At 44.4% G+C, this 21,569-nt stretch overlaps 1 protein-coding gene across 2 annotated transcripts in view; it reads left to right on the top strand.

Annotated features, from left to right (window-relative positions):
- LOC122539648 (solute carrier family 15 member 2-like) overlaps nucleotides 1-21,569 on the top strand; it is a 213,708-nt gene that overhangs the window by 153,723 nt on the left and 38,416 nt on the right. For both annotated transcript variants that reach the window (XM_087977989.1, XM_087977990.1), the window contains exons 13-17: nucleotides 5,929-6,017; nucleotides 12,548-12,629; nucleotides 13,487-13,603; nucleotides 15,543-15,713; nucleotides 20,800-20,846. In XM_087977989.1, the coding sequence (XP_087834115.1) occupies nucleotides 5,929-6,017; nucleotides 12,548-12,629; nucleotides 13,487-13,603; nucleotides 15,543-15,713; nucleotides 20,800-20,846 (506 nt within the window). The remainder of the gene's footprint in view (nucleotides 1-5,928; nucleotides 6,018-12,547; nucleotides 12,630-13,486; nucleotides 13,604-15,542; nucleotides 15,714-20,799; nucleotides 20,847-21,569) is intronic.

Consider the following 21,569-nt stretch of genomic DNA (forward strand, 5'->3'; position numbering starts at 1 on the left):
AATTCATATTAAGCCAGTGTGTTATGAAGGCTCCTTATTATGGCCTAGTTCTCTCTCTCTCTCTATTTGTAAAGCTGTTTATGCCTTTTGAACACTTTCTCAGCCATTTTGATCAATTTGAGAACATTTACCTTCAGATCATTCTATTCCCGCATCCCATTTATAATTGTGCTCTTTATTTAGCTTCTCTTCACTTTTTCTGTCTTAAATATAACACTTTTCTGTTTTAAATTTTGTCTGCCACCTGTTCACCTGCCTGAAAATGTCCTGTGAAAGTCTGTCACTATCCTCCTCACAGTTCATTTTACATCTGAGCTTTGTGTTATCTGTAAATTTTGAAATTGTGCTGTGTACGTCCAAATCTAAGCCATTAATATAGATCAAGAATGGCAGCAGTCCTTGCACTGATTTCTGTGGAGCGTCTTTATACTCATTGCTCCAATCTGAATAGCATTTGTTCATTATTACTCCCTGTTTCCTGTCACTCTGCCCACTTTGTATCCAAGTTGCCACTACTCCTTGAACTCCATAGGCAGCCTATTACATGACACCTTTCGGAAATCCATGGGCTTGTCATTTAATTGAATCCCTACTGTGTGGAAATAGGTCATTTGGCCCAACAAGTCCACACTGACCCTCCAAAGGGTAACCCACCCTGATCCTTTCCCCTACCCTGTTACTCTACATTTACCCCTGACTAATGCACCTAACTTGCACATCCCTGAACACTATGGGCAATTTAACTTGGTCAATTAATCTAACCTTTGTAGGTCTTTCAACTGTGGGAGGAAACTGGAGCACGCAGCGGAAACCCAAGTAGACAGGGGAGAACATGCAGACTCCACATGCAGACTCCCGGCACCTTCCCCTGCAACCGCAAGAAATGCAAAACTTGCGCCCACACCTCCCCCCTTACTTCCCTCCAAGGCCCCAAGGGATACTTCCATATCCGCCACATATTCACCTGCACCTCCACACACATCATTTATTGCATCCGCTGCACCCGATGTGGTCTCCTCTATATTGGGGAGACAGGCCGCCTACTTGAGGAACGTTTCAGAGAACACCTCTGGGACACCCGGACCAACCAACCCAACCACCCTGTGGCTCAACACTTCAACTCCCCCTCCCACTCCACCAAGGACATGCAGGTCCTTGGACTCCTCCATCGCCAGACCATAGCAACACGACGGTTGAAGGAAGAGCGCCTCATCTTCGGCCTGGGAACCCTCCAACCACAAGGGATGAACTCAGATTTCTCCAGTTTCCTCATTTCCCCTCCCCTCACCTTGTCTCAGTCAAATCCCTCGAACTCAGCACCACCTTCCTAACCTGCAATCTTCTTCCTGATCTCTCCGCCCCCACCCCACTCCGGCCTATCACCCTCACCTTGACCTCCTTCCACCTATCGCATTTTCAACGCCCCTCCCCCAAGTCCCTCCTCCCTACCTTTTATCTTGGCCTGCTGGACACACTTTCCTCATTCCTGAGGAAGGGCTTATGCCCGAAACGTCGATTCTCCTGCTCCTTGGATGCTGCCTGATCTCAACCTGCTGCGCTTTTCCAGCAACACATTTTCAGCTCTGATCTCCAGCATCTGCAGTCCTCACTTTCTCCTCTCTATGGGTACCAAACTTAGCTATCAGCCTCTGCTCGGCCACTTTTTGCTGCTGCCTGTCCCGAAGTCCACCTTGGAGGATAATCACCCGAAGGTCCCAGGTCGAATGTCCTATACTGTTGAAGTGTTCTCCAACTGGGAGGGAACACCCCTGTCTGTTGATTATTGTGCAGTATCTATTCATCCGTTGCCCTCGCCTCTGTTTGGTCTCGCCAATGTACCATGCCTCAGGGCACCCTTGCCTGTAGCGTATGAGATAGACAACATTGACCGGGTCACATGAGTACCTGCCACGTACATGGTGGGAGGTGTCCCCACGTGTAATGGTGGTATCAGTGTCGACATTCTGACATGTCTTGCAGCATCTATTGTGACAGGATTGTGTGGTATTGTCCTGAAAGCCGGGCAGTTCGAGCAATTGTTTGTAGCACACTGCCCGGCTTTCAGGACGCCACAGGTAGATGCTGCAAGATGTGTAGGAGTGTTGACACGGATGCCACTATTACACGTGGGGACTGCTCCTACCATGTATGTGGCAGGTACTCATGTGACTCAGCTAATGTTGTCTATCTTATACGCTGCAGGCAAGGATGCCCTGAGGCATGGTACATTGGCGAGACCAAACAGAGGCTACGGCAACGGATGAATAGACACTGCACAACAATCAACAGACAGGGGTGTTCCCTCCCAGTCGGAGAACATTTCAGTGGTCCAGGACATTCGACCTCGGATCTTTGGGTGACCATCCTCCAAGGCGGACTTCGGGACAGGCAACAACGAAAAGTGGCCGAGCAGAGGCTGATAGCTAAGTTCGATACCCATAGGGAGGGCCTCAACCAGGAGGAGAAAGTGAGGTCTGCAGACGCTGGAGATCAAAGCTGAAACTTTATTGCTGGAACAGCACAGCAGGTCAGGCAGCATCTAGGGAACAGAAGATTCGACGTTTTGGGCACATGCCCTTCCTCAGGAATGAGCAGAGAGTGTTCAGCAGGAGAAGATAAAAGGTAGGGAGGAGGGACTTGGAGGAGGGGCGTTGGAAATGTGATAGGTGGAAAGAGGTCAAGGTGAAGGTGATAGGTCGGAGTAGGGTGGAGGCGGAGAGGTCAAGAAGAAGACTGCAGGTCAGGACCTTGGGTTCATGTCACACTACAGGTCACCCCACTGCACAATACACACACACACACACACACACAGACAGACGCACACACATACACCACACACACTCAGACCCTCTCTCATACCCTCACACATACTCTCCCACACACACCCCCTCTTAGTCTTAAACCCCTTTGCACTCACATACATGCATACACTCTCTCACAGACAGTCATATCTCCCCACCCAACGACCCCCTCCCCTCACCCTGCCACACACACATGCACGCATGCACGTATACGCATTTAAGTTTGTGGGGTGAATTTGTACTTGCAGAATTACATTTTACTTTGCTCAAAAACTACATGAATCAATGTAAGATTCTGAAAATCCATTTTTTAGATTAGAATCAGTCTGACCATTGTGGCACAGACAGCCTCACAGGGTGTTAACACCTTCAGTACCTTATCTGGGCCGACATGACACCAATTGTTAAAGTGCACTTGAGAATATAACTTTTTAAAAAAAAGGTTTGTGATTTACATATGAAAGAAGTGATACCAACATGGTCATTCTAACAGATGAGAGACTTAACAAATAATTCGGGTCCTTTTCAATATATAATTTCAGTACATCACATTGTAAATGTTTGCTATAAATTCTGTGTCTTACCATCTTACTCTTCCCAACCACCTGATGAAGGAACAGCGCTTCGAAAGCTAGTGCTTCCAATTAAACCTGTTGGACTATAACCTGGTGTTGTGTGATTTTTAACTTTGTCCACCCCAGTCCAACACCGGCTCCTCCACATCCCATTGTGTATATTGTTGAATTTATTAAATTCCAAGAAGGACCAAGAGACCAAAGTGTTAAACAGCAGCTTTATTAAGGAGATGCTCACTCTACAGGTAGCAAGGTTAGACTAGGCTATTTTCTGCCAAAAATGGCAGATATATTCTTTACATCACATGATCAGACACTTAAAGTGACAGTCCATCGTACTTTCACAAATGCACAATATGAAACACATTACTCTTATCAACCTTCCCCATTACCTCATCAAAAATCTCAATTCTGTGAGGTAAACATGATTTACCTTTAATAATTCCATGCTGGCTTTCCTTAAGTAATCCTCACTCATTGTGACTATTATTCTCCTCAATTATCATTTCTAAAAGCTTTCCCACCACAAAGGTTGCGCTTCGGCGGGTCAGTGTGGACTTGTTGGGCCGAAGGGCCTGTTTCCATACTGTAAGTAATCTAATCTAATGTAATCTAAAAAAAAGATTAAACTGTCTGGCCTGTAGTACCTGGCATTATCTTTACATTATTTTTGGACAACAATGTAATATTGGCAATTCTGCAGACCTCTGATACCAACCCTGGTCTGGGGAGGATTGAAATATTATGTCCTGTCCCTCTGGTTCTCTAAGTGAAAATGGATACCTCTCATCTGACTCGAGCCAGACTTTCAAATACATCTTCCTTATCAATTTATCGTCTACCCACTCTGAATTCCTTCAGTTCTGTCACTTTTATCTGTTAGCTTCTGGCAGTCTTTTCCTAACGCCTCATCTTCCGCCTCGGAAGACTTTAACCCCAGGGCATCAATGTGGACTTCACCAGTTTCCTCATTTCCCCTGCCCCCACCTTACCCCAGTTCCAACCTTCCAGCTCAGCACTGTCCTCATGATCTGTCCTACCTGCCAATCTCCCTTCCCACCTATCTGCTCCACCCTCCCCTCTGACCTGTCACCTCCATTCACCTATTGTACTCTTTGCTACCTTCTCCCCACCCCCAACCCCCCCATTTATCTCTCCACCCTGGAGGCTTCCTACCTCTATTCCTGATGAAGGGCTTTTGCCCGAAACGTTGATTTTCCTGCTCCTTGGATGCTGCCTGACCTGCTGTGTTTTTCCAGCACCACTCTGATCTAAACTCTGGTTTCCAGCATCTGCAGTCCTCACTTTTGCCTAGTATTTTCCTTATACCTACTCTCTGTTCAGAGTCACACAGAGAGGGTCATGAACTACAGAATTGATACAAAGAACAAAGACCGTTACAGCACAGGAACATGCCCTTTGACCGTCAAAGCCTGTGCCAATCCAGATCCTCTGTCTAAACCAGTTGTCCATTTTCCAAGAATCTGTATTCCTCTGCTCCCTGCCCATTCATGTATCTGTCTAGATACATCTTAAATGATGCTATCATTCCCTCCTTAACCACCTCTGCTGGCAATGCGTTCCAGGCACCTACTACCTGCTGTGTAAAGAACTTTCCATGCATATCTCTCTTAAACTTTTCCCTCTCACCTTGAACTCATGAGCACTGGTAATTGAGACCCCACTCTGGGAAAAAGCTTCTTGCGATCCACCCTGTCTACACCTCTCATTATTTTGTTGACCTCAATCAGGTGCCCCCTCAACCCCCATCTTTCTAATGAAAATAATCCTAATCTACTCAACCTCTCCTCATAGCTAGCACCCTCCATACCAGGCAACATCCTGGTGAACCTCCTCTGCACCCTCTCCAAAACATCCACATCCTTTTTTTTTAATGTGGCAACCAGAACTGTACACAGTATTCCAAATGTGGCCAAATCAAAGTCTTATACAACTGTAACATGACCTGCCAACTCTTGTACTCAATACCCCGTCCGATGAAGGACAGCGTGCCGTATGCCTCCTTAACCATTCTATCAACCTGCATTGCCACTTTCAGGGTACAAAGGATCTGAACACCCAGATCTCTCTGTACATCAATTTTCCACAGGGCTTTTCCATTTACTGTATAGTTTGCTCTTGAATTGGATCTTTTAAAATGCATCACCTCACATTTGCCCAGATTGAACTCCATCTGCCATTTCTCTGCCCACCTCTCTAATCTATTTATATTCTGCTGTCTTCTCTGACAGTCCCCTTCACTATCCACTACTCCACCAATCTGAGTGTCAGGTAGGAAAAGGGAATTGAATCCTACTAACAGAGGAAGGTCACGGTCCTTCCCAGGTTTCAGAAACAGCGTGGAAAGATTCAAAATCCTCAGTAAAAGGGAAAGGGAAATGAACTTCTCATTTCGTAGGGAAGTGGCTATAATCCTCAGATCAAGGAGGAATAAGGACTCAATCTTGCTGAATGGTTCAAATTCTCACAGTCAGGGATATTATTCTAACTCATTCCCCTTCATTTAATAATGTGGTTTTTATTTCTTCCAGAGTCTGAACGTTTTATTTGTGCTGTTGCTATTGCCGCTGTTTGAAGGGTTCATCTATCCTCAATTTGAGAAGCGAAAACTTCTGATTCAGTAAGAATACCTGTCTGTGCTTCATCTGTCCACCTGACCTTACCCTGAAATAGCTCAGGGGGTGTCTGACAAACCTCACCTCACTCAGTCCATTAAAGTATCTCAGAGAATAAATGAACAACCAAACTATTCTTATCTCAGTTGTGAATGATGTGAGCGATGCTGAATTCTTTTGAAATCTTTCACTGGAATCTTTCATGTGTTGTCAGAGAGCATTGGTGAGAATTCCTCTTTTGTAAGGGTTTCATTGATGAGAAAGTGAGGACTGCAGATGCTGGAGATCAGAGCTGAAAATGCGTTGCTGGAAAAGCGCAGCAGATCAGGCAGCATCCAAGGAACAGGAGAAGGGCATAAGCCCTTCTTCAGGAATGAGGAAAGTGTGCCATGCAGGCTAAGATAAAAGGTAGGGAGGAGGGACTTGGGGGAGGGGCGTTGGAAATGCGATAGGTGAAAGGAGGTTAAGGTGAGGGCCGGAGTGGGGGTGGGGGCGGAGAGGTCAGGAAGAAGATTGCAGGTTAGGAAGGTGGTGCTGAGTTCGAGGGTTGGGACTGAGACAAGGTGGGGGGAGGGGAAATGAGGAAACTGGAGAAATCTGAGTTCCCAAGGGATCCTTCCATATCCGTCACAAATTCGCCTGCACTCCACACACATCATTTACTGCATCCGCTGCACCCGATGTGGCCTCCTCTATATTGGGGAGACAGGCCGCCTACTTGCGGAACGTTTCAGAGAACACCTCTGGGACACCTGGACCAACCAACCCAACCGCCCCGTGGCTCAACACTTCAACTCCCCCTCCCACTCCACCAAGGACGTGCAGGTCCTTGGACTCCTCCATCGCCAGACCATAGCAACACGATGGCTGGAGGAAGAGCGCCTCATCTTCCGCCTAGGAACCCTCCAACCACAAGGGATGACCTCAGATTTCTCCAGTTTCCTCATTTCCCCTCCCCCACCCTGTCTCAGTCCCAACCTTCGAACTCAGCACCTAACCTGCAATCTTCTTCCTGACCTCTCCGCCCCCACCCCCACTCCGGCCTATCACCCTCACCTTAACCTCCTTCCACCTATCGCATTTCCAACGCCCCTCCCCCAAGTCCCTCCTCCCTACCTTTATCTTAGCCTGCTTGGCACACCCTCCTCATTCCTGAAGAAGGCTCATGCCCAAAACGTCGATTCTCCTGCTCCTTGGATGCTGCCTGACCTGCTGCGCTTTTCCAGCAACACATTTTCAGTTTTCTTTGATAAGACTCCCTCTGTAACAGGATTCCTTTTGAAGAGACAGTCTCTTTGATGAGATCTTGTTGGAGAGATTCCCATTGTTAAAGAGATGAGAGTTTATGCAACAAGTTCTCATCTGGACTGTAACATCTGTATCAAGGCGGAAACTGATTCAGTCATAACGTTTAAAAAAGAATTGGATCAATGCTTGAAAAGTTCATTTTAAATACAATGAGGAAAGAGCCAGAGTGGGATTACCAAAAACTCAATTTGATGACTATTTTTAATCAGTCTGCTTGGACATATTATGACATATGGGCAAGTTGGACTTGGATTCAGACCTGCTGGCTCAAAGGTAGGGACACTACCATTGTATCACTAGAACCCTCAACCTGATACTATATTGATGAACTGACTGACCTCCTCTTTTCTGGGTTACATTCTATAACTGTTCAATAATGGAACCATCCATGAAATCTTCAGTAAAGGGCCATAATAGTAACAGGTACTAACCACCTTGATTAGATTCCAGCCTGTACTCTATCCCATCTAATGTTACTCTACATAAACCTCCAGCTGAACCATTTGGTTGGATGCTCTGCATCTTATGCAGTCCTGGATGTCACTGTATATATAAACCACCCAACGTCTTTGATTAGATGTTTGTATAAACCTCCCTGAAATTTAAATCTCTGATGGCTAATTCACTCCCTTACTCTCTCTTGGTCTGAAGTTTAATTGACTCTCTCTTTCTGAAGTAAGAACAAATTTCTGTAGATGCTGGAATCTGTACTGAAAACAACAAATGCTGAAGATCCTAATGGATCAGGCAGCATCCATGGACAGAGAGCAAACTAACGTTCAGCGTCTCGATAACTCTTCATCAGGCTGATCTGAAGTGAGGAGCAGGCAGTTGTGGAGGTCGGGAGTGCATGGAGTGCTGGGGGAGAGAGAATGTTGGTAGCTCAGATTAAGTGATTGAGATGAGAGAAAGGCAGGACAAGGTGTGTCCACCTGCCAGATTGGAAAGGTCAGACAGTCCCACTGGGGTAGGGGAACGGGAGAGATAGAGTCATAGAGATGTACAGCATGGAAACAGACCCTTCGGTCCAACCCGTCCATGCCGATCAGATATCCTAACCCAATCTAGTCCCACCTGCCATCCCTCCAAACCCTTCCTATTCATATACCCATCCAGATGCCTCTTAAATGTTGCAATTGTACCAGCCTCCACCACATCCTCTGGCAGCTCATTCCATACACGTACCACCCTCTGTGTGAAAACGTTGCCCCTTAGGTCTCTTTTATATCTTTCTCCTCTCACCCTAAACCTATGCCCTCTAGTTCTGGACTCACACGTCCCAGGGAAAAGACTTTGTCTATTTATCCTATCCATGCCCCTCATAATTTTGTAAACCTCTATAAGGTCACCCTCAGCCTCCGACGCTCCAGGGAAAACAGCCACAGACTGTTAAGCCTCTCCCTGTAGCTCAAATCCTCCAACCCTGGCAACATCTTTGTAAATCTTTTCTGAATCTTTTCTGAACCCTTTCAAATTTCACAACATCTTTCCAATAGGAAGGAGACCAGAATTGCATGCAATATTCCAACAGTGGCCTAACCAATGTCCTGTACAGCCACAACATGACCTCCCAACTCCTGTACTCAACACTCTGACCAATAAAGGAAAGCATACCAAACCCCTTCTTCACTATCCTATCTACCTGCGATTCCACTTTCAAGGAGCTATGAACCTGCAATCCAAAGTCTCTTTGTTCAGCAACAATCCCTAGGACCTTACCATTAAGTGTATAAGTTCTGCTAAGATTTTCTTTCCCTAAATGCAGCACCTCACATTTATCTGAATTAAACTCCATTTGCCACTTCTCAGCCCATTGACCAATCTGGTCCAGATCCTGTTGTAATCTGAGGTAACCCTCTTTGCTGTCCACTACACCTCCAATTTTGGTGTCATCTGCAAACTTACTAATTGTACCACTTATGCTCGCATCCAAATCATTTATGTAAATGATAATAAGTAGAGGACCCAGCACCAATCCTTGTGGCACTCCACTGGTCACAGGCCTCCATTCTGAAAAACAACCCTCCACCACAACCCTCTGTCTTCTACCTTTGAGCCAGTTCTGTGTCCAAATGGCCAGTTCTCCCTGTATTCCATAAGATCTAACCTTGCTAATCAGTCTCTCATTGGGAACCTTGTTGAATGCCTTACTGAAGTCCATATCGATCACATCTACCGCTCTGCCCTCATCAATCCTCTTTGTTACTTCTTCAAAAAACTCAATCAAGTTTGTGAGACATGATTTCCCACGCACAAAGCCATGTTGACTATCCCTAATCAGTCCTGGCCTTTCCAAATACATGTACATCCTGTCCCTCAGGGTTCCCTCCAACAACTTGCCCACCACCGACGTCAGGCTCACCGGTCTATAGTTCCTGGCTTGTCTTTACCGCCCTTCTTAAACAGTGGCACCACTTTAGCCAACCTCCAGTTTTCCGGCACCTCACCTGTGACTATCGATGATACAAATGTCTCAGCAAGAGGCCCAGCAATCACTTCTCTAGCTTCCCACAGAGTTCTAGGGTACACCTGATCAGGTCCTGGGGAGTTATCCACCTTTAACCGTTTCAAGACATTCAGCACCTCCTCCTCTGTAATCTGGACATTCTGCAAGATGTCACCACCTATTTCCCTACAGTCTATATCTTCCATATCCTTTTCCACAGTAAATACTGATGCAAAATGCTCATTTAGTATCTCCCCCATTTTCTGCATCTCCACACAAAGGCCACCTTGCTGATCTTTGAGGGACCCTATTCTCTCCCTAGTTACCCTTTTGTTCTTAATATATTTGTAAAAACCCTTTGGATTCTCCTTAATTCTATTTGCCAAAGCTATCTCAAGTCCCCTTTTTGCCCTCCTGATTTCCCTCTTAAGTATACTCCTACTGCCTTTATACTCTTCTAAGGATTCACTCGATCTATCCTGTCAATACCTAACATATGCTTCCTTCTCCTTTTTAACCAAACCCTCAATTTCTTTAGTCATCCAACATTCCGTATACCTAGCAGCCTTCCCTTTCACCCTGACAGGAATATACTTTCTCTGGATTCTTGTCTCGTGGTGACAGACAATGTAACGAATAAAGCTAAAAGAAGGTTGCAAGCTGCAGACTTTAAAGATGAGATGTTGTTCCTTCAGCTTACACTGTGATTCACTGGAACACTGCAGCATGCTGAGGACTGACACGTGACGGTGGGGTGTGTAGGAAGGGTGCAGTGCTGGGGGAGAAAGGCTGTTGATAGTTCAGCTTAAGTAAACTCCAAACCTCCCCCCTACGCCCCATTATCGCATAAATGCTGTCTCCTCTACACTTCACTTCAGCTCTGATGAATAGTCAGCTAGAATTAGCTTGCTTTCTCTCCATGGATACTGCCTGACCCACTGTGATCACCAGCATTTTTTATTTTCAGTCTCTCTTTCTGATCTTTAATCTGTCACTCTGTTACTTTCTCCCGAAATGAGAATTATTAACCACTTCTCTCTGTCTCTGTCTCTGTCTCTGTCTCTTCCTGATGAAGGTTCTGCTCTCTCTCGCTTTCTGATGAGTAATACTCCTATTTGCAGGATTAATTCTCTCTTTTGTTCTGATAATTTCCAGCTCCTCCCCCTCTCTCTCTCTCCCTCTCAGATATCCAAGAGATGTTTGACACAGTGCCACACAATGAACTGACCAGCAAAGAACTGACTGAGTGAGGAAACAGTAATTGTTAATAGATGCTTTTTGGACAAGTGAAAGGTCCATAGAGGAGCTCCCCTGGAACCAGGGTTGAGACTCCCAACTTTTCCTGATATGTATTAATTACCCAGAACCTGGAGTACAAGACACATTTTCAAAGCCTGTAGATGACAAAAAGATTGAAAACTTTGTAACCTGAGGAGGAAAGTATAGGATTCAAAAAGACATTGAATAACTCGTGTATTTATATTTCTGTACAATGAATGGATTGAGTTGGCAAGGGACATACTCATGAAGTTAAACGCAGAGGAATGTGAAGTAATTCAATTTGGTCATAGGAACATAGAGAAACAATGTAAACTAAAGAGCACAATTCCAAAGGCAGATGCAGGAACAGAGAAGCTTTGTATATATGTCCATAAATCATTGAAGCAGGACAGATTGAGAAAGCAGTTACTAAAACATACAATATCTTAGACTTCATTAATAGGGCCAGACAATCTAAGAACAAGGACTTTATGTTGATTTGTATGAGACATTAGTTCAACATCAGAGCTTAAAAATGTGTTGCTGGAAAGGCACAGCAGGTCAGGCAGCATCAAAGGAGAAGGAGAATCGACGGTTCAGGCATAAGCCCTTCTTCAGGAATGAGGAGGGTGTGCCAAGCAGGCTAAGATAAAAGGTAGGGAGGAGGGACTTGGGGGAGGGGCGTTGGAAATGCGATAGGTGGAAGGGGTTAAGGTGAGGGTGACAGGCCGGAGAGGGGGTGGGGGCGGAGAGGTCGGGAAGAAGATTGCAGGTCAAGAAGGCGGTGCTGAGTCAGAGGGTTGGGACTGAGAAAAAGTGGGGGGAGGGGAAATGAGGAAACTGGAGAAATCTGTATTCATCCCTTGTGGTTGGAGGGTTACTAGGCTCTGATCCCCAGCATCTGCAGTCCTCACTTTCTCCTAGTTTTTTCTATTAGTTCAGCATCAGCAGAGATCTGAATGTCACACCTTAGGAAGAAGGGAAGTGCATTGGAGAAAAATTCATGAAAATGGTTTCAGGAATGGGGGACTTCAGTCATGAAGACAACATGGAGAAGTTGGGACTCTTTACTTGGAGAAAGGAGGACAGAAAGGAGATCCGAGAGAATTATTCAAAATTATGAGGGTCTGGACATAGGAAAAACTCTGCTTCCACTTGTGAAAGGATTGAGAATGGGCAGGTTGGTGGACATGGGGAGAATGGAGATTTAAAGTAATTGACAAAAGGAGAAAAAACAATATCAGGAAGAGCTTCACATAATGAGTGGCTCAAGTCTGGAATGGTCTGCCTTCCTGGGTGGTGGAGACATTCAAACGGAACTAGAGTTTTATTTGTAAAGGCAGAATGTACAGGATTATGAGGAAATGATAAAGAATATCATTGAGTGAATTGCTCATCGAGAGAGGAAGTGCAGACATGATGAGCAGAATGACCTTCTTTTACAATATATCAACTCTGAGGATTTGTGTTTCTTTTTCAGATGATTAACACCCTTTCACTTTTTTTGCTGTTACTCTACAGGCCAGTCACAAGGATGTCTATTGGGATGATAGGAGCTGCTGTGGCATTCTGTATCACTGGGATTGTCCAGGTACAGATTCAGGTGAGACTTGGTTTGATTCAGTGGGAAGCTACAGCTTGTTTTACAGCTTTCACTTAATTATTTGTACATTTTGGGCAGACTATTTATACATTACAGATTTAATGTGGAGACGCCGGTGTTGGACTGGGGTGGACAAAATTAAAAATCACACAACACCAGGTTATAGTCCAACAGGTTTATTTGGAAGCACTAGCTTTCGGAGCGCTGCCCCTGCGGGTACCTGAAGAAGGAGCGGCGCTCCGAAAGCTAGTGCTTCCAATTAAACCTGTTGGACTGTAACCTGGCGTTATAGATTTAATTGATTGCAGAAGGTGGTGTCTATACATTGTAGAATTAAGAGACATGTTTTATCCATATGACTGGACTGGAGCATTTAGTGGGAACATTGCAGAGGGAATTTTATTCTGTATCTAACCCTGTGTTGAAACCATCCTGGGAGTGTTTGATGGAACAGGGTAGAGGGAGATTTACTCTGTATCTAACCTATGCCACACATAACTTGGGAGTATGACATCTTTACCTCGATGAACTCAATGTCTAATGATGAAGAGCTGGTGCACTGGTTAGTAGAGGACAGTGCCAATCCCACATTCTTGGACCATTTTGATTTAGAAGTTTTCCATTGACAGCTTGAGTTATAATCCACTACTTCACACCAACAACCAACCTGGCTCTCTCTCCCACCAAACACATTTAGTGCCAGAAACAACAGCTATGGACAGTACATTCTGAGTTACATTGTGGTGGAGGTTGCAGCAAGGAGGCTGATAAAAGTAGGTGGAACTGAATGTCTTTTGACAAGCAATGTAGAAACCTCAAAACTTATTCTAATGTTTGATAAGGATTTTTCTTCTCAGAAATGGCAGGTTTCACCTCCACCAAATGGCATGACTGAACTAAAAATATTTAATGGAGCACCTTGTCAATTCAGCATTGACTTCTTCAAGAATCACATTACAATGGACCCACAAACAGTAAGAATGCATTCTGTTATAACTTATTGTTCATTTCCTTAACATTATCATCAAAGAAAACCAAGGGGACAATGATATAATGGCCAGACACTGCACAAAGAACTGACGCTACTTTTCAAAGTGAACATTGATGCTCAAAGTTGGAAGTACTCATATTCACTCACAGCCACATTCTTTTCCTGTTTGTTGCTCAAATGCTTAAAGAACAAATAATTTGGGAAATGTAGTGTTTTACCCACAACAAGCACTGTTTAGCACTGCCTCAAGATAAAACAGGATACCAATGTTTATCTTGTTAGACGCTACTAACAATCTGGTAACCTTTGAGCTGAGGGTCCAAAACAGCCACGTTCTACTCTCACTGCCATATTGTGACTGATGTGAGAGCTATGAAATTGCATGGAATTACTGCACTGAAATAGGCTATTCAGCACAAAAGCTCAGATATTTCAGCTCCACAGGAGCATCTTTTCACATGGTGTATTCTCACTTGGTCAAACTTATCATTTTACACCTTTCACTTCCCTGAAATGGATTGGCAGTAATCACCACAGCCACTCCACAAGGTCATCAGTTCCACGTATTAGACACCCTCTGTTCATTCAGAGGTATCTCCTGAGTTTCCTGTTTGATACATCAGTTACTATCTTAAGGTCATAGGAAATAGGAACAGGAGTAGGTCCTTTGGCCCCTTGCTCCTGCTCCACCATACAGTAGGATCACGGCTGATCGGTCTTTCCTCTCCGGCCTCCAGTTTTTTTTAACTTACTACACATTGAAGCATCCTGTTGATGTTATTCTCTATGTCAATGGACGTCCCCATAACTTTGTAACATTTCAATCAAGGCTTCTCTTTCTTAAAGGCAAAGGAAGGAAACTTATAGTTTCTGCAAATTTCAAAATCCCCACTGTAGTCACCCAGCTTTGGCCATCACCTGTAAGTGAAGCTAAATCCAATATGAAGCAGGACAGTACTTTCAGCCCTGATTTCATTGAAAGTTTGAAATGCCAATATCTGCACATTTAATGAAGGAAAACGAGTAATTTCTTATAACAATCCTGTTCACACTTTGGAACAGATCAGGCAGCTTGCTCCTAAATCCTGCTGCCTCACTGTTTTACTTCTTATTGCCTCAGAATTATCATGCATACAAACTTCACTTCAGGCGCTATTTTATATGGATGTTCTCAGCCAGTGAATGTCAGATCAGCTCACTATGACCGAAAGGTCTTATAGATGGGCCCCATGTGGGTGGCACGGTGGCACTGCTGCCTCACAGCGCCTGAGACCCGGGTTCAATTCCCGCCTCAGGCGACTGACTGTGTGGAGTTTGCATGTTCTCCCCGTATCTGCGTGGGTTTCCTCCGGGTGCTCCGGTTCCCTCCCACACTCCAAAGATGTGTAGGGTCAGGTGAATTGACCATGCTAAATTGCCCGTAGTGTTAGGTAAGGGGTAAATGTAGGGGTATGGGTGGGTTTCGCTTCGGCGGGTCGGTGTGGACTTGTTGGGCCGAAGGGCCTGTTTCCACACTGTAAGTAATCTAATCTAATCTAATCAATCTCTGATCATCTGATGTTGGAACAGAATCCCTGTGTTATCATCAGTGTCAGAAACCTGCCTTTCTTTAATTGAGGATGTTGAGGCCAATTATTACTACTCCTTCTAGCTTGCAAACCTGCACACCCCATCCACTAAGGTCTACTTATCACTCTTGCTCCATTCTGGCATACTTTAAAACACCACTTTTACAGGGCAACTGGGGATGGATAATATAGCTTCATAGAATCCTGAGATCAAAAAGGGAATAGCCCTGCCCACAGATGGCTGTGTACCATTTCTGTTATTCGCTGCTGTCACAGCAACCAGTGTTTACTTTATGATGAGCAGAAAATAATCTCAACTTGCTTGCCGAATTCCACTAACTTATTTCTTTTCAGTTTTCTGACAGTTACCTTGTGCCCATCGATACCCTCATGTTCCACATTGTTCCAGTAAACTGTACGGTTCCCCAGCGGCCTTTAGACATAAATGTCACTATGGACTCAGAGACCAGCAGTACATTGTTCATGGTACGAGATTCTAAGACCAGTGAACTCATCCTCAAACAGGTGAGAAGGAAGAAATAACAGGTCAGCAGTAAAAATGAACCATTTTTATTGTCAGTGTTCTGGGCATTGGTGACTCTGACAATATTTGTTTCCCATTGGAGATGTATGCATCCAGGCAAGTGCAAAGTATTCCATTAAACTTCTGACCTGTGTTTGTTGATGGTTGACAGGTTTTGAGAATTCAGGAGGTGAGTTACTGGCCAGAAAAATCATAGACTCTGACCTGTTCATTTTTTAAAAACTTATTTTTTCATGGGGTATGAATGCCAATATTTATTAGGGTACAGTTCCAGCAACACTCAAGAAGCTTGACACTGTCCAGGAACAATCATCCACAAGATGGGCGGCACGGTGGCTCAGTGGTTAGCACTGCTGCCTCACAACATCAGGGTCCCAGGTTCGATTCCAGCCTCAGGTGACTGTGGAGTTTGCATATTCTCCCCGTGTCTGCGTGGGTTTCCTCCGGGTGCTCCGCTTTCCTCCCACAGTCCAAAGATGTGCAGGGTCAGGTGAATTGGCCATGCTAAATTGCCCATAGTGTTAGGTGCATTAGTCAGAGGGGATATGGGTCTGGGTGGGTTACACTTCAGAGGGTCGGTGTGGACTGGTTGGGGCGAAGGGCCTGCTTCCACACTGTAGGGAATCTAATCTAATCTAATCATTCACTCCTTGTACCACCGACGCTCAGTAACAGCAGTGTGTACTATCTACAAGATGCACTGCAGAAATTCCCCAAAGATCCTCAGACAGCACCTTCCAAACCCACAACCAATTCCATCCAGAAGGACATGGGCAGCAAATACACGGGAATACCGCCCCCTATAAATTCCCCTCCAAGCTACACACCATCCTGACTTGGAAATGTATCACTGTTCCTTCAATGTTGCCTGGAATTCTTGGAATTCCCTCCCTAAGGGCATTGTGGGTCAACCTACAGCACATGGACTACAGTGGTTCAAGAAGGCAGATCCCCCCCACCTTCTCAAGGGCAGCTAGGTTGGGTAATAAATGCTGGCCCAGCCGGGATAGAATAAAAAAGGAATTGCTAACTGCTCTTGAATTGAGTGGCTTACTCAGTTACTTCAGTTTAAGAGTTAACCATGTTGCTGTGAGTCTGGAAATTCAAGTGGGCCAGACCAGGTAAGGACAGCAAATTTCCTTCCTTAAACAACCATTTATTCTAATTATGGCTGAACAAACACTTCACTTAATGTGAAGGTGCTGGTGTTGGACTGGGGTGGACAAAGTTAAAAATCTCACAACACCAGGTTATAGTCCAACAGGTTTATTTAAAATCACAAACTTTTAAAGCGCTGCTCCATCATTAAGTAGCTAGTGGGCCAGGATCCTACACCACTCCTACCTGATGAAGGAGCAGCGCTCTAAAAGCTAGTGCTTCCAAATAAACCTGTTGGACTATAACCTGGTGTTGTGTGATTTTTAACTTTAAATAGAGCTGTTGGACTAAAACCTGGTGTCATGTGACCTCTGACATTTTACTCACACTGTCCTGATAACTCTTTATTGATAAATAGGATTCTATCAATTGTTACCTTAAACATACTTTAAGACTGAACGTCCACAGTCCTCTGTAGTAAAGATATATATCATATTTCACATATTTCTTAGTAAAATAATTTATCCTCATCTCAGTCCTGAAAAGCATCCCTCTTTTATTTTAAATTGTGCCTGTCTGATTCTAGACTTCACATCTTACCTGAATCTACCCTGTTTATTCCTCTAAGTATTTTGTAAGTATCAATGACATCACCTCTCGTTCTTTGAAACTGTAGAGAATACAGGACCAGTTTGCCCAGTCTCTCTTCAGAGGGCTGTTCCATCATCCAGGAACAAATCTGGTGAACCTTTGTTACACTCCTCCTCTTTCCTGTAAAAGGAGAGCAAAATTGCATATTGTGCTCTTGGTGTAGTCTAACCAAGTTCCTATACAATCAAGACACAACTTCACTACTCCTGTACTCAAATCCTCTTGCAATAAAGGCTAACATTCCACTAGCCTTCCTAGTAGCATGTTGAACCTGCATATTAGCCTTCAGTGACTTAAAGATAAGGATATTCAAGCCCATTTGCATATCTATAGTTTCTTGAGAACAGGTGGGTGGAAATCCAGCTGGATTCTTACAACAACTAATGAGACCGTTACTGAGATTAAATTTATATTCCAGATTTATTAATTTCATTTCAATTCCACCAGTTACCACGTGAAACTTGAATCTGTTCCACATAGCATTAGCTTGGGCTGCTGGAGGACTAATCCAATGACATTACCACTATGTCACAGTCTCCCCAAAATGCAGCCACTATATTTGTAAGGCTAGTCCAGTTCTGATGTTAGTCAGGGGGAAGTCAGTAGTGCTAATGCCACTGAGAGTTTTATAACCAGGTGAGAAGCATTAAACTGACTTTCCAACCTTCTTGAATTGCAAGAAAGCTTTTAAGTTCTTTTTAGCAGAAGGCTATGCCACTTTCAAGTTAAAATTGTTTCCTTCCAGTATTAGTTCACAATCACAAGGCTTTCATGATTTTAAAAAAAGTGTTTATTTCCTGCTAACCCTGAGAAAAATATGTGCAATGAATGTGTAATGTCAAGTGTACAGTCGTTATGCACAAGCACATAGGCACTCACACAGACATGCGAGACATAATTAAGAGCAATATAGTTGGTTAAAAGGAAGATAACGGAACCTACACATTACAGACTTTCTGGTTGTCCTTGACACATAAGGCTCTAACCTGAAACCACAATTGGTTAGTTGATTGGACCATCACCTATAGAAAATATTGCATTTGTTTTTAAGTTCTGGTTTCAGTGTTATCAGGCAGTTTTGATTTTTTGAAAAGCGGAGATAGAGAGACAGCCTTTGCCAAACTGTGTTCAATGCTGCAGTCACTGACCCATCACCTCTTGGTCTGTCTTTAACACCTTGAAATACAAGCTGGCCGTGCATTCCCTGTGCGATCCTCTTATTTTGTCCAAGCTTGATAACTACAGGCAATGTATCATCTCCAAAATGTGCAGATTCTCGTAATGGTATGAATCGAGTAGAAGTGAAGATGTATTGATGCCTCCCATGGAGGTGTGGGCTAGTTTCATTACCTTTGGGAAGATAGTTTTAGCTCAGACTGTCCTTAGTTTAATCCATGCTGGTTTCATAAAACTTGGCCAACCTTGGTGTGTCCAGAGATCTCTTTTTACAATTGAACTCGGTGCTTTTGGTCCCTTTTCTAAACCATTTCAATTCGTGAAAGTACCAGGAATTAAAATCAGGATGATGAAATTCTTCAAATTCTACAGATGATATTTTATATCATTGTGAAAAATGTCAAAAGAAGGTGGTATAATTCTCTCATGTTAGAATGGTCATTGCCTGGTAGGGGCGGCATAAATGTTACTTGCCACACAAGCCTGACTCTGTCTTGCTGTATCTGAAGATTGATGGATGGCACTGAATAGTGTGCATTTGACAGCAAACATGCCGAATTCTGATCTTATAATAGAGAGAAAGTCATTCATGATGCAGTTGTAAATGGTTGGGCCTAGGACACTGCCCTGAGTAACTCCTGCAATGATGTCCTGAGACTTGGGTTGTTCACCTGACCAGTTGTTTATGAGACCATTTAGCCCTGATTACCACTTGTTGCGTACACTGTTTTGCAAGCAGGTAATCCTGTGTTGCAGCTCCATCAGCTTGAGCCCCCTCATGCACATATGTCTGGGACTGCTCCTGGCATGCTCTGCTGGACCCTTCACTGAACCAGGGTTCCCCTGGCTTGATGGTAGTGATGGAGTAAGGGATATGCCAGACCATGAGGTTGTGCTTTTGCGTCCTGGATGACCAGGTTTGAGTTTCTAGTCCTGTTCTGTGCCATACAATGTGGTATATACCATTTATCACAGTTAACAGTGCCATACAACATGATGGAGGGTAGTTTGGATGTGAAGATAGCATGAGGGAGGCACAGTGGCCACTCCTATCTCAACTGCGATAGACAGGTCTGTCTGCAGCCATTATGTGGATCAAATAAAACAGGTCTTTCCATTTTTTTGGTTCCTTCACCATCTGCCAACTTGGCAACTGTGAATTTAAGGACACAGCCAGCTCAGCCAACAATGATGGGACCTAGCAAGTTTTGGTGATGGACATTGGAATTTTTTACTCTATTCTCATGCCTCTCTCTTCACCCAATGACAGCCAGAGTCAAGGTTGAGGGCTCCCACTGTAACTCCCACCCAACTATACAGCACTGTGTCACTCACTACATCTGGTGGGTCTGCTCTGCTGATGGTCTAGGTCATACCCAGGATGATGCTGATGGGATCTGGACATTGTCTCCAAGATCTGATTCAGTGAGGATTACTGTATCAAGCTGTTGCTTGACTCATCTGTGGGACTGCTTCCCCCAATCTCTCCAGATGTTAGTGAGGAGACTTTCAGGGCTGACACGGCTGGATTTGTCATTGTTGTTTCTCGTGCCTAGGTCAATACTGAGTGATCCCTCTGATTCCAATACTTTGGTGTGGTTTGATACAACAGGGGAGTCTGCGGGGCCAATTCAGAGGGATTTAAGAGACACTTTAAATAAGAATCAGTTAAGAGTTTTCTACATGTTAAGCCCATGCTGGACCCATCCTGGTAGTGTTTGATGGGAATTATAGAAGGAGCTTTACTCTACCAACTCTGCACTGTTCTTGTCCTGGGAGTGTTTGATGAGGACAGTGTAGAGGGAGCTTTACTCTGTGTCTAACCTTGTTCTTCCCTTGCCCCGGAAGTGTTTGATGGGGACAGTGTAGAAATGCTCTACTCCGTGTCTAACCCTGCGCTGTTCCTGTCCTGGGAGAGTTTGATGGAGACAATGCAGAGGGAGCTTTCCTCTGAATCTAAACCCAAGCTGTCCTGGGGTATTTGATGGGGACAGTGTAGAAGAGCTTTACTCTGAATCTAACCTCATGTAGTCCCTGTTCTGGAAGTATTTGATGAGGGCAGCATGGAGTTTACTTTGTATTGAACTTGGATTTTCAATCCCTTTATTATAGTAATATTTGTGGTTATTGTTATTCCTCCAGATTCCTGACAACAGTGTGAAGGTTTTGGATAATTCAGCTCTGGTACGGTATGTGATTTTCTGAACTTGGATGTATTGCTTACTGAAGATGGTCACTGTAGAAGAGATCTGCATGTACTGGGGAATGGCAGAGGGTATCCACATGAATTGATGCAATTGAGGCATTGTAGAGGGTTCCTGCATTTATTGAGACAATATCTACATCTACTTTTGAACTGCACATTAGCACAAAGTGCTGATGTGATTGGAGTATAATGCACAGGAAAGCTGGATATACCGGCAAAGTTAGATATTAAACTGCATCATATCAGATCTAGGGTATCCTGCAGGAGTTTCTGAAGGTAATTATTTGAAATGAATTCTGTTCAGATTCACCTGCGGAGATGGTGGGACTTGAAGCCAGGCCTGGTGGCTCAATCATTGAGGTATGACCACAAGAGGCCTCACCCTCAGGGTAGATACTGTCAAAACAACCTGGTTATTACATACCTCTGGAGCAGGTGGAACTTTAACCCAGGCCTCTTAACTCAGAGGTAGGGACACCGCCACTGCGGCACACGAGCCTGCAACCTCAGGGTAGTGCACTAGCCCAGCCACCTTCAGTTGCTTCACCAATGACATTCCTCCTGTCATGAAGTGGAGATGTTTGCTGCTGATTGCACAATGTTCAGCACTGTTGATTGCTGGCAGGAATTATAATGAAAAGGCCTCAGAGTAAATATAGTTGGTGAATGAATGTACCTTCAGTGGATCCAGTGTAGTAGGCTGCAG

Source organism: Chiloscyllium plagiosum, unplaced genomic scaffold (genome assembly GCF_037043375.1).
Source record: "Chiloscyllium plagiosum isolate Xiang-an unplaced genomic scaffold, Cpla_swu_hap1 HiC_scaffold_32, whole genome shotgun sequence".
NCBI classification, from domain to species: domain Eukaryota; kingdom Metazoa; phylum Chordata; class Chondrichthyes; order Orectolobiformes; family Hemiscylliidae; genus Chiloscyllium; species Chiloscyllium plagiosum.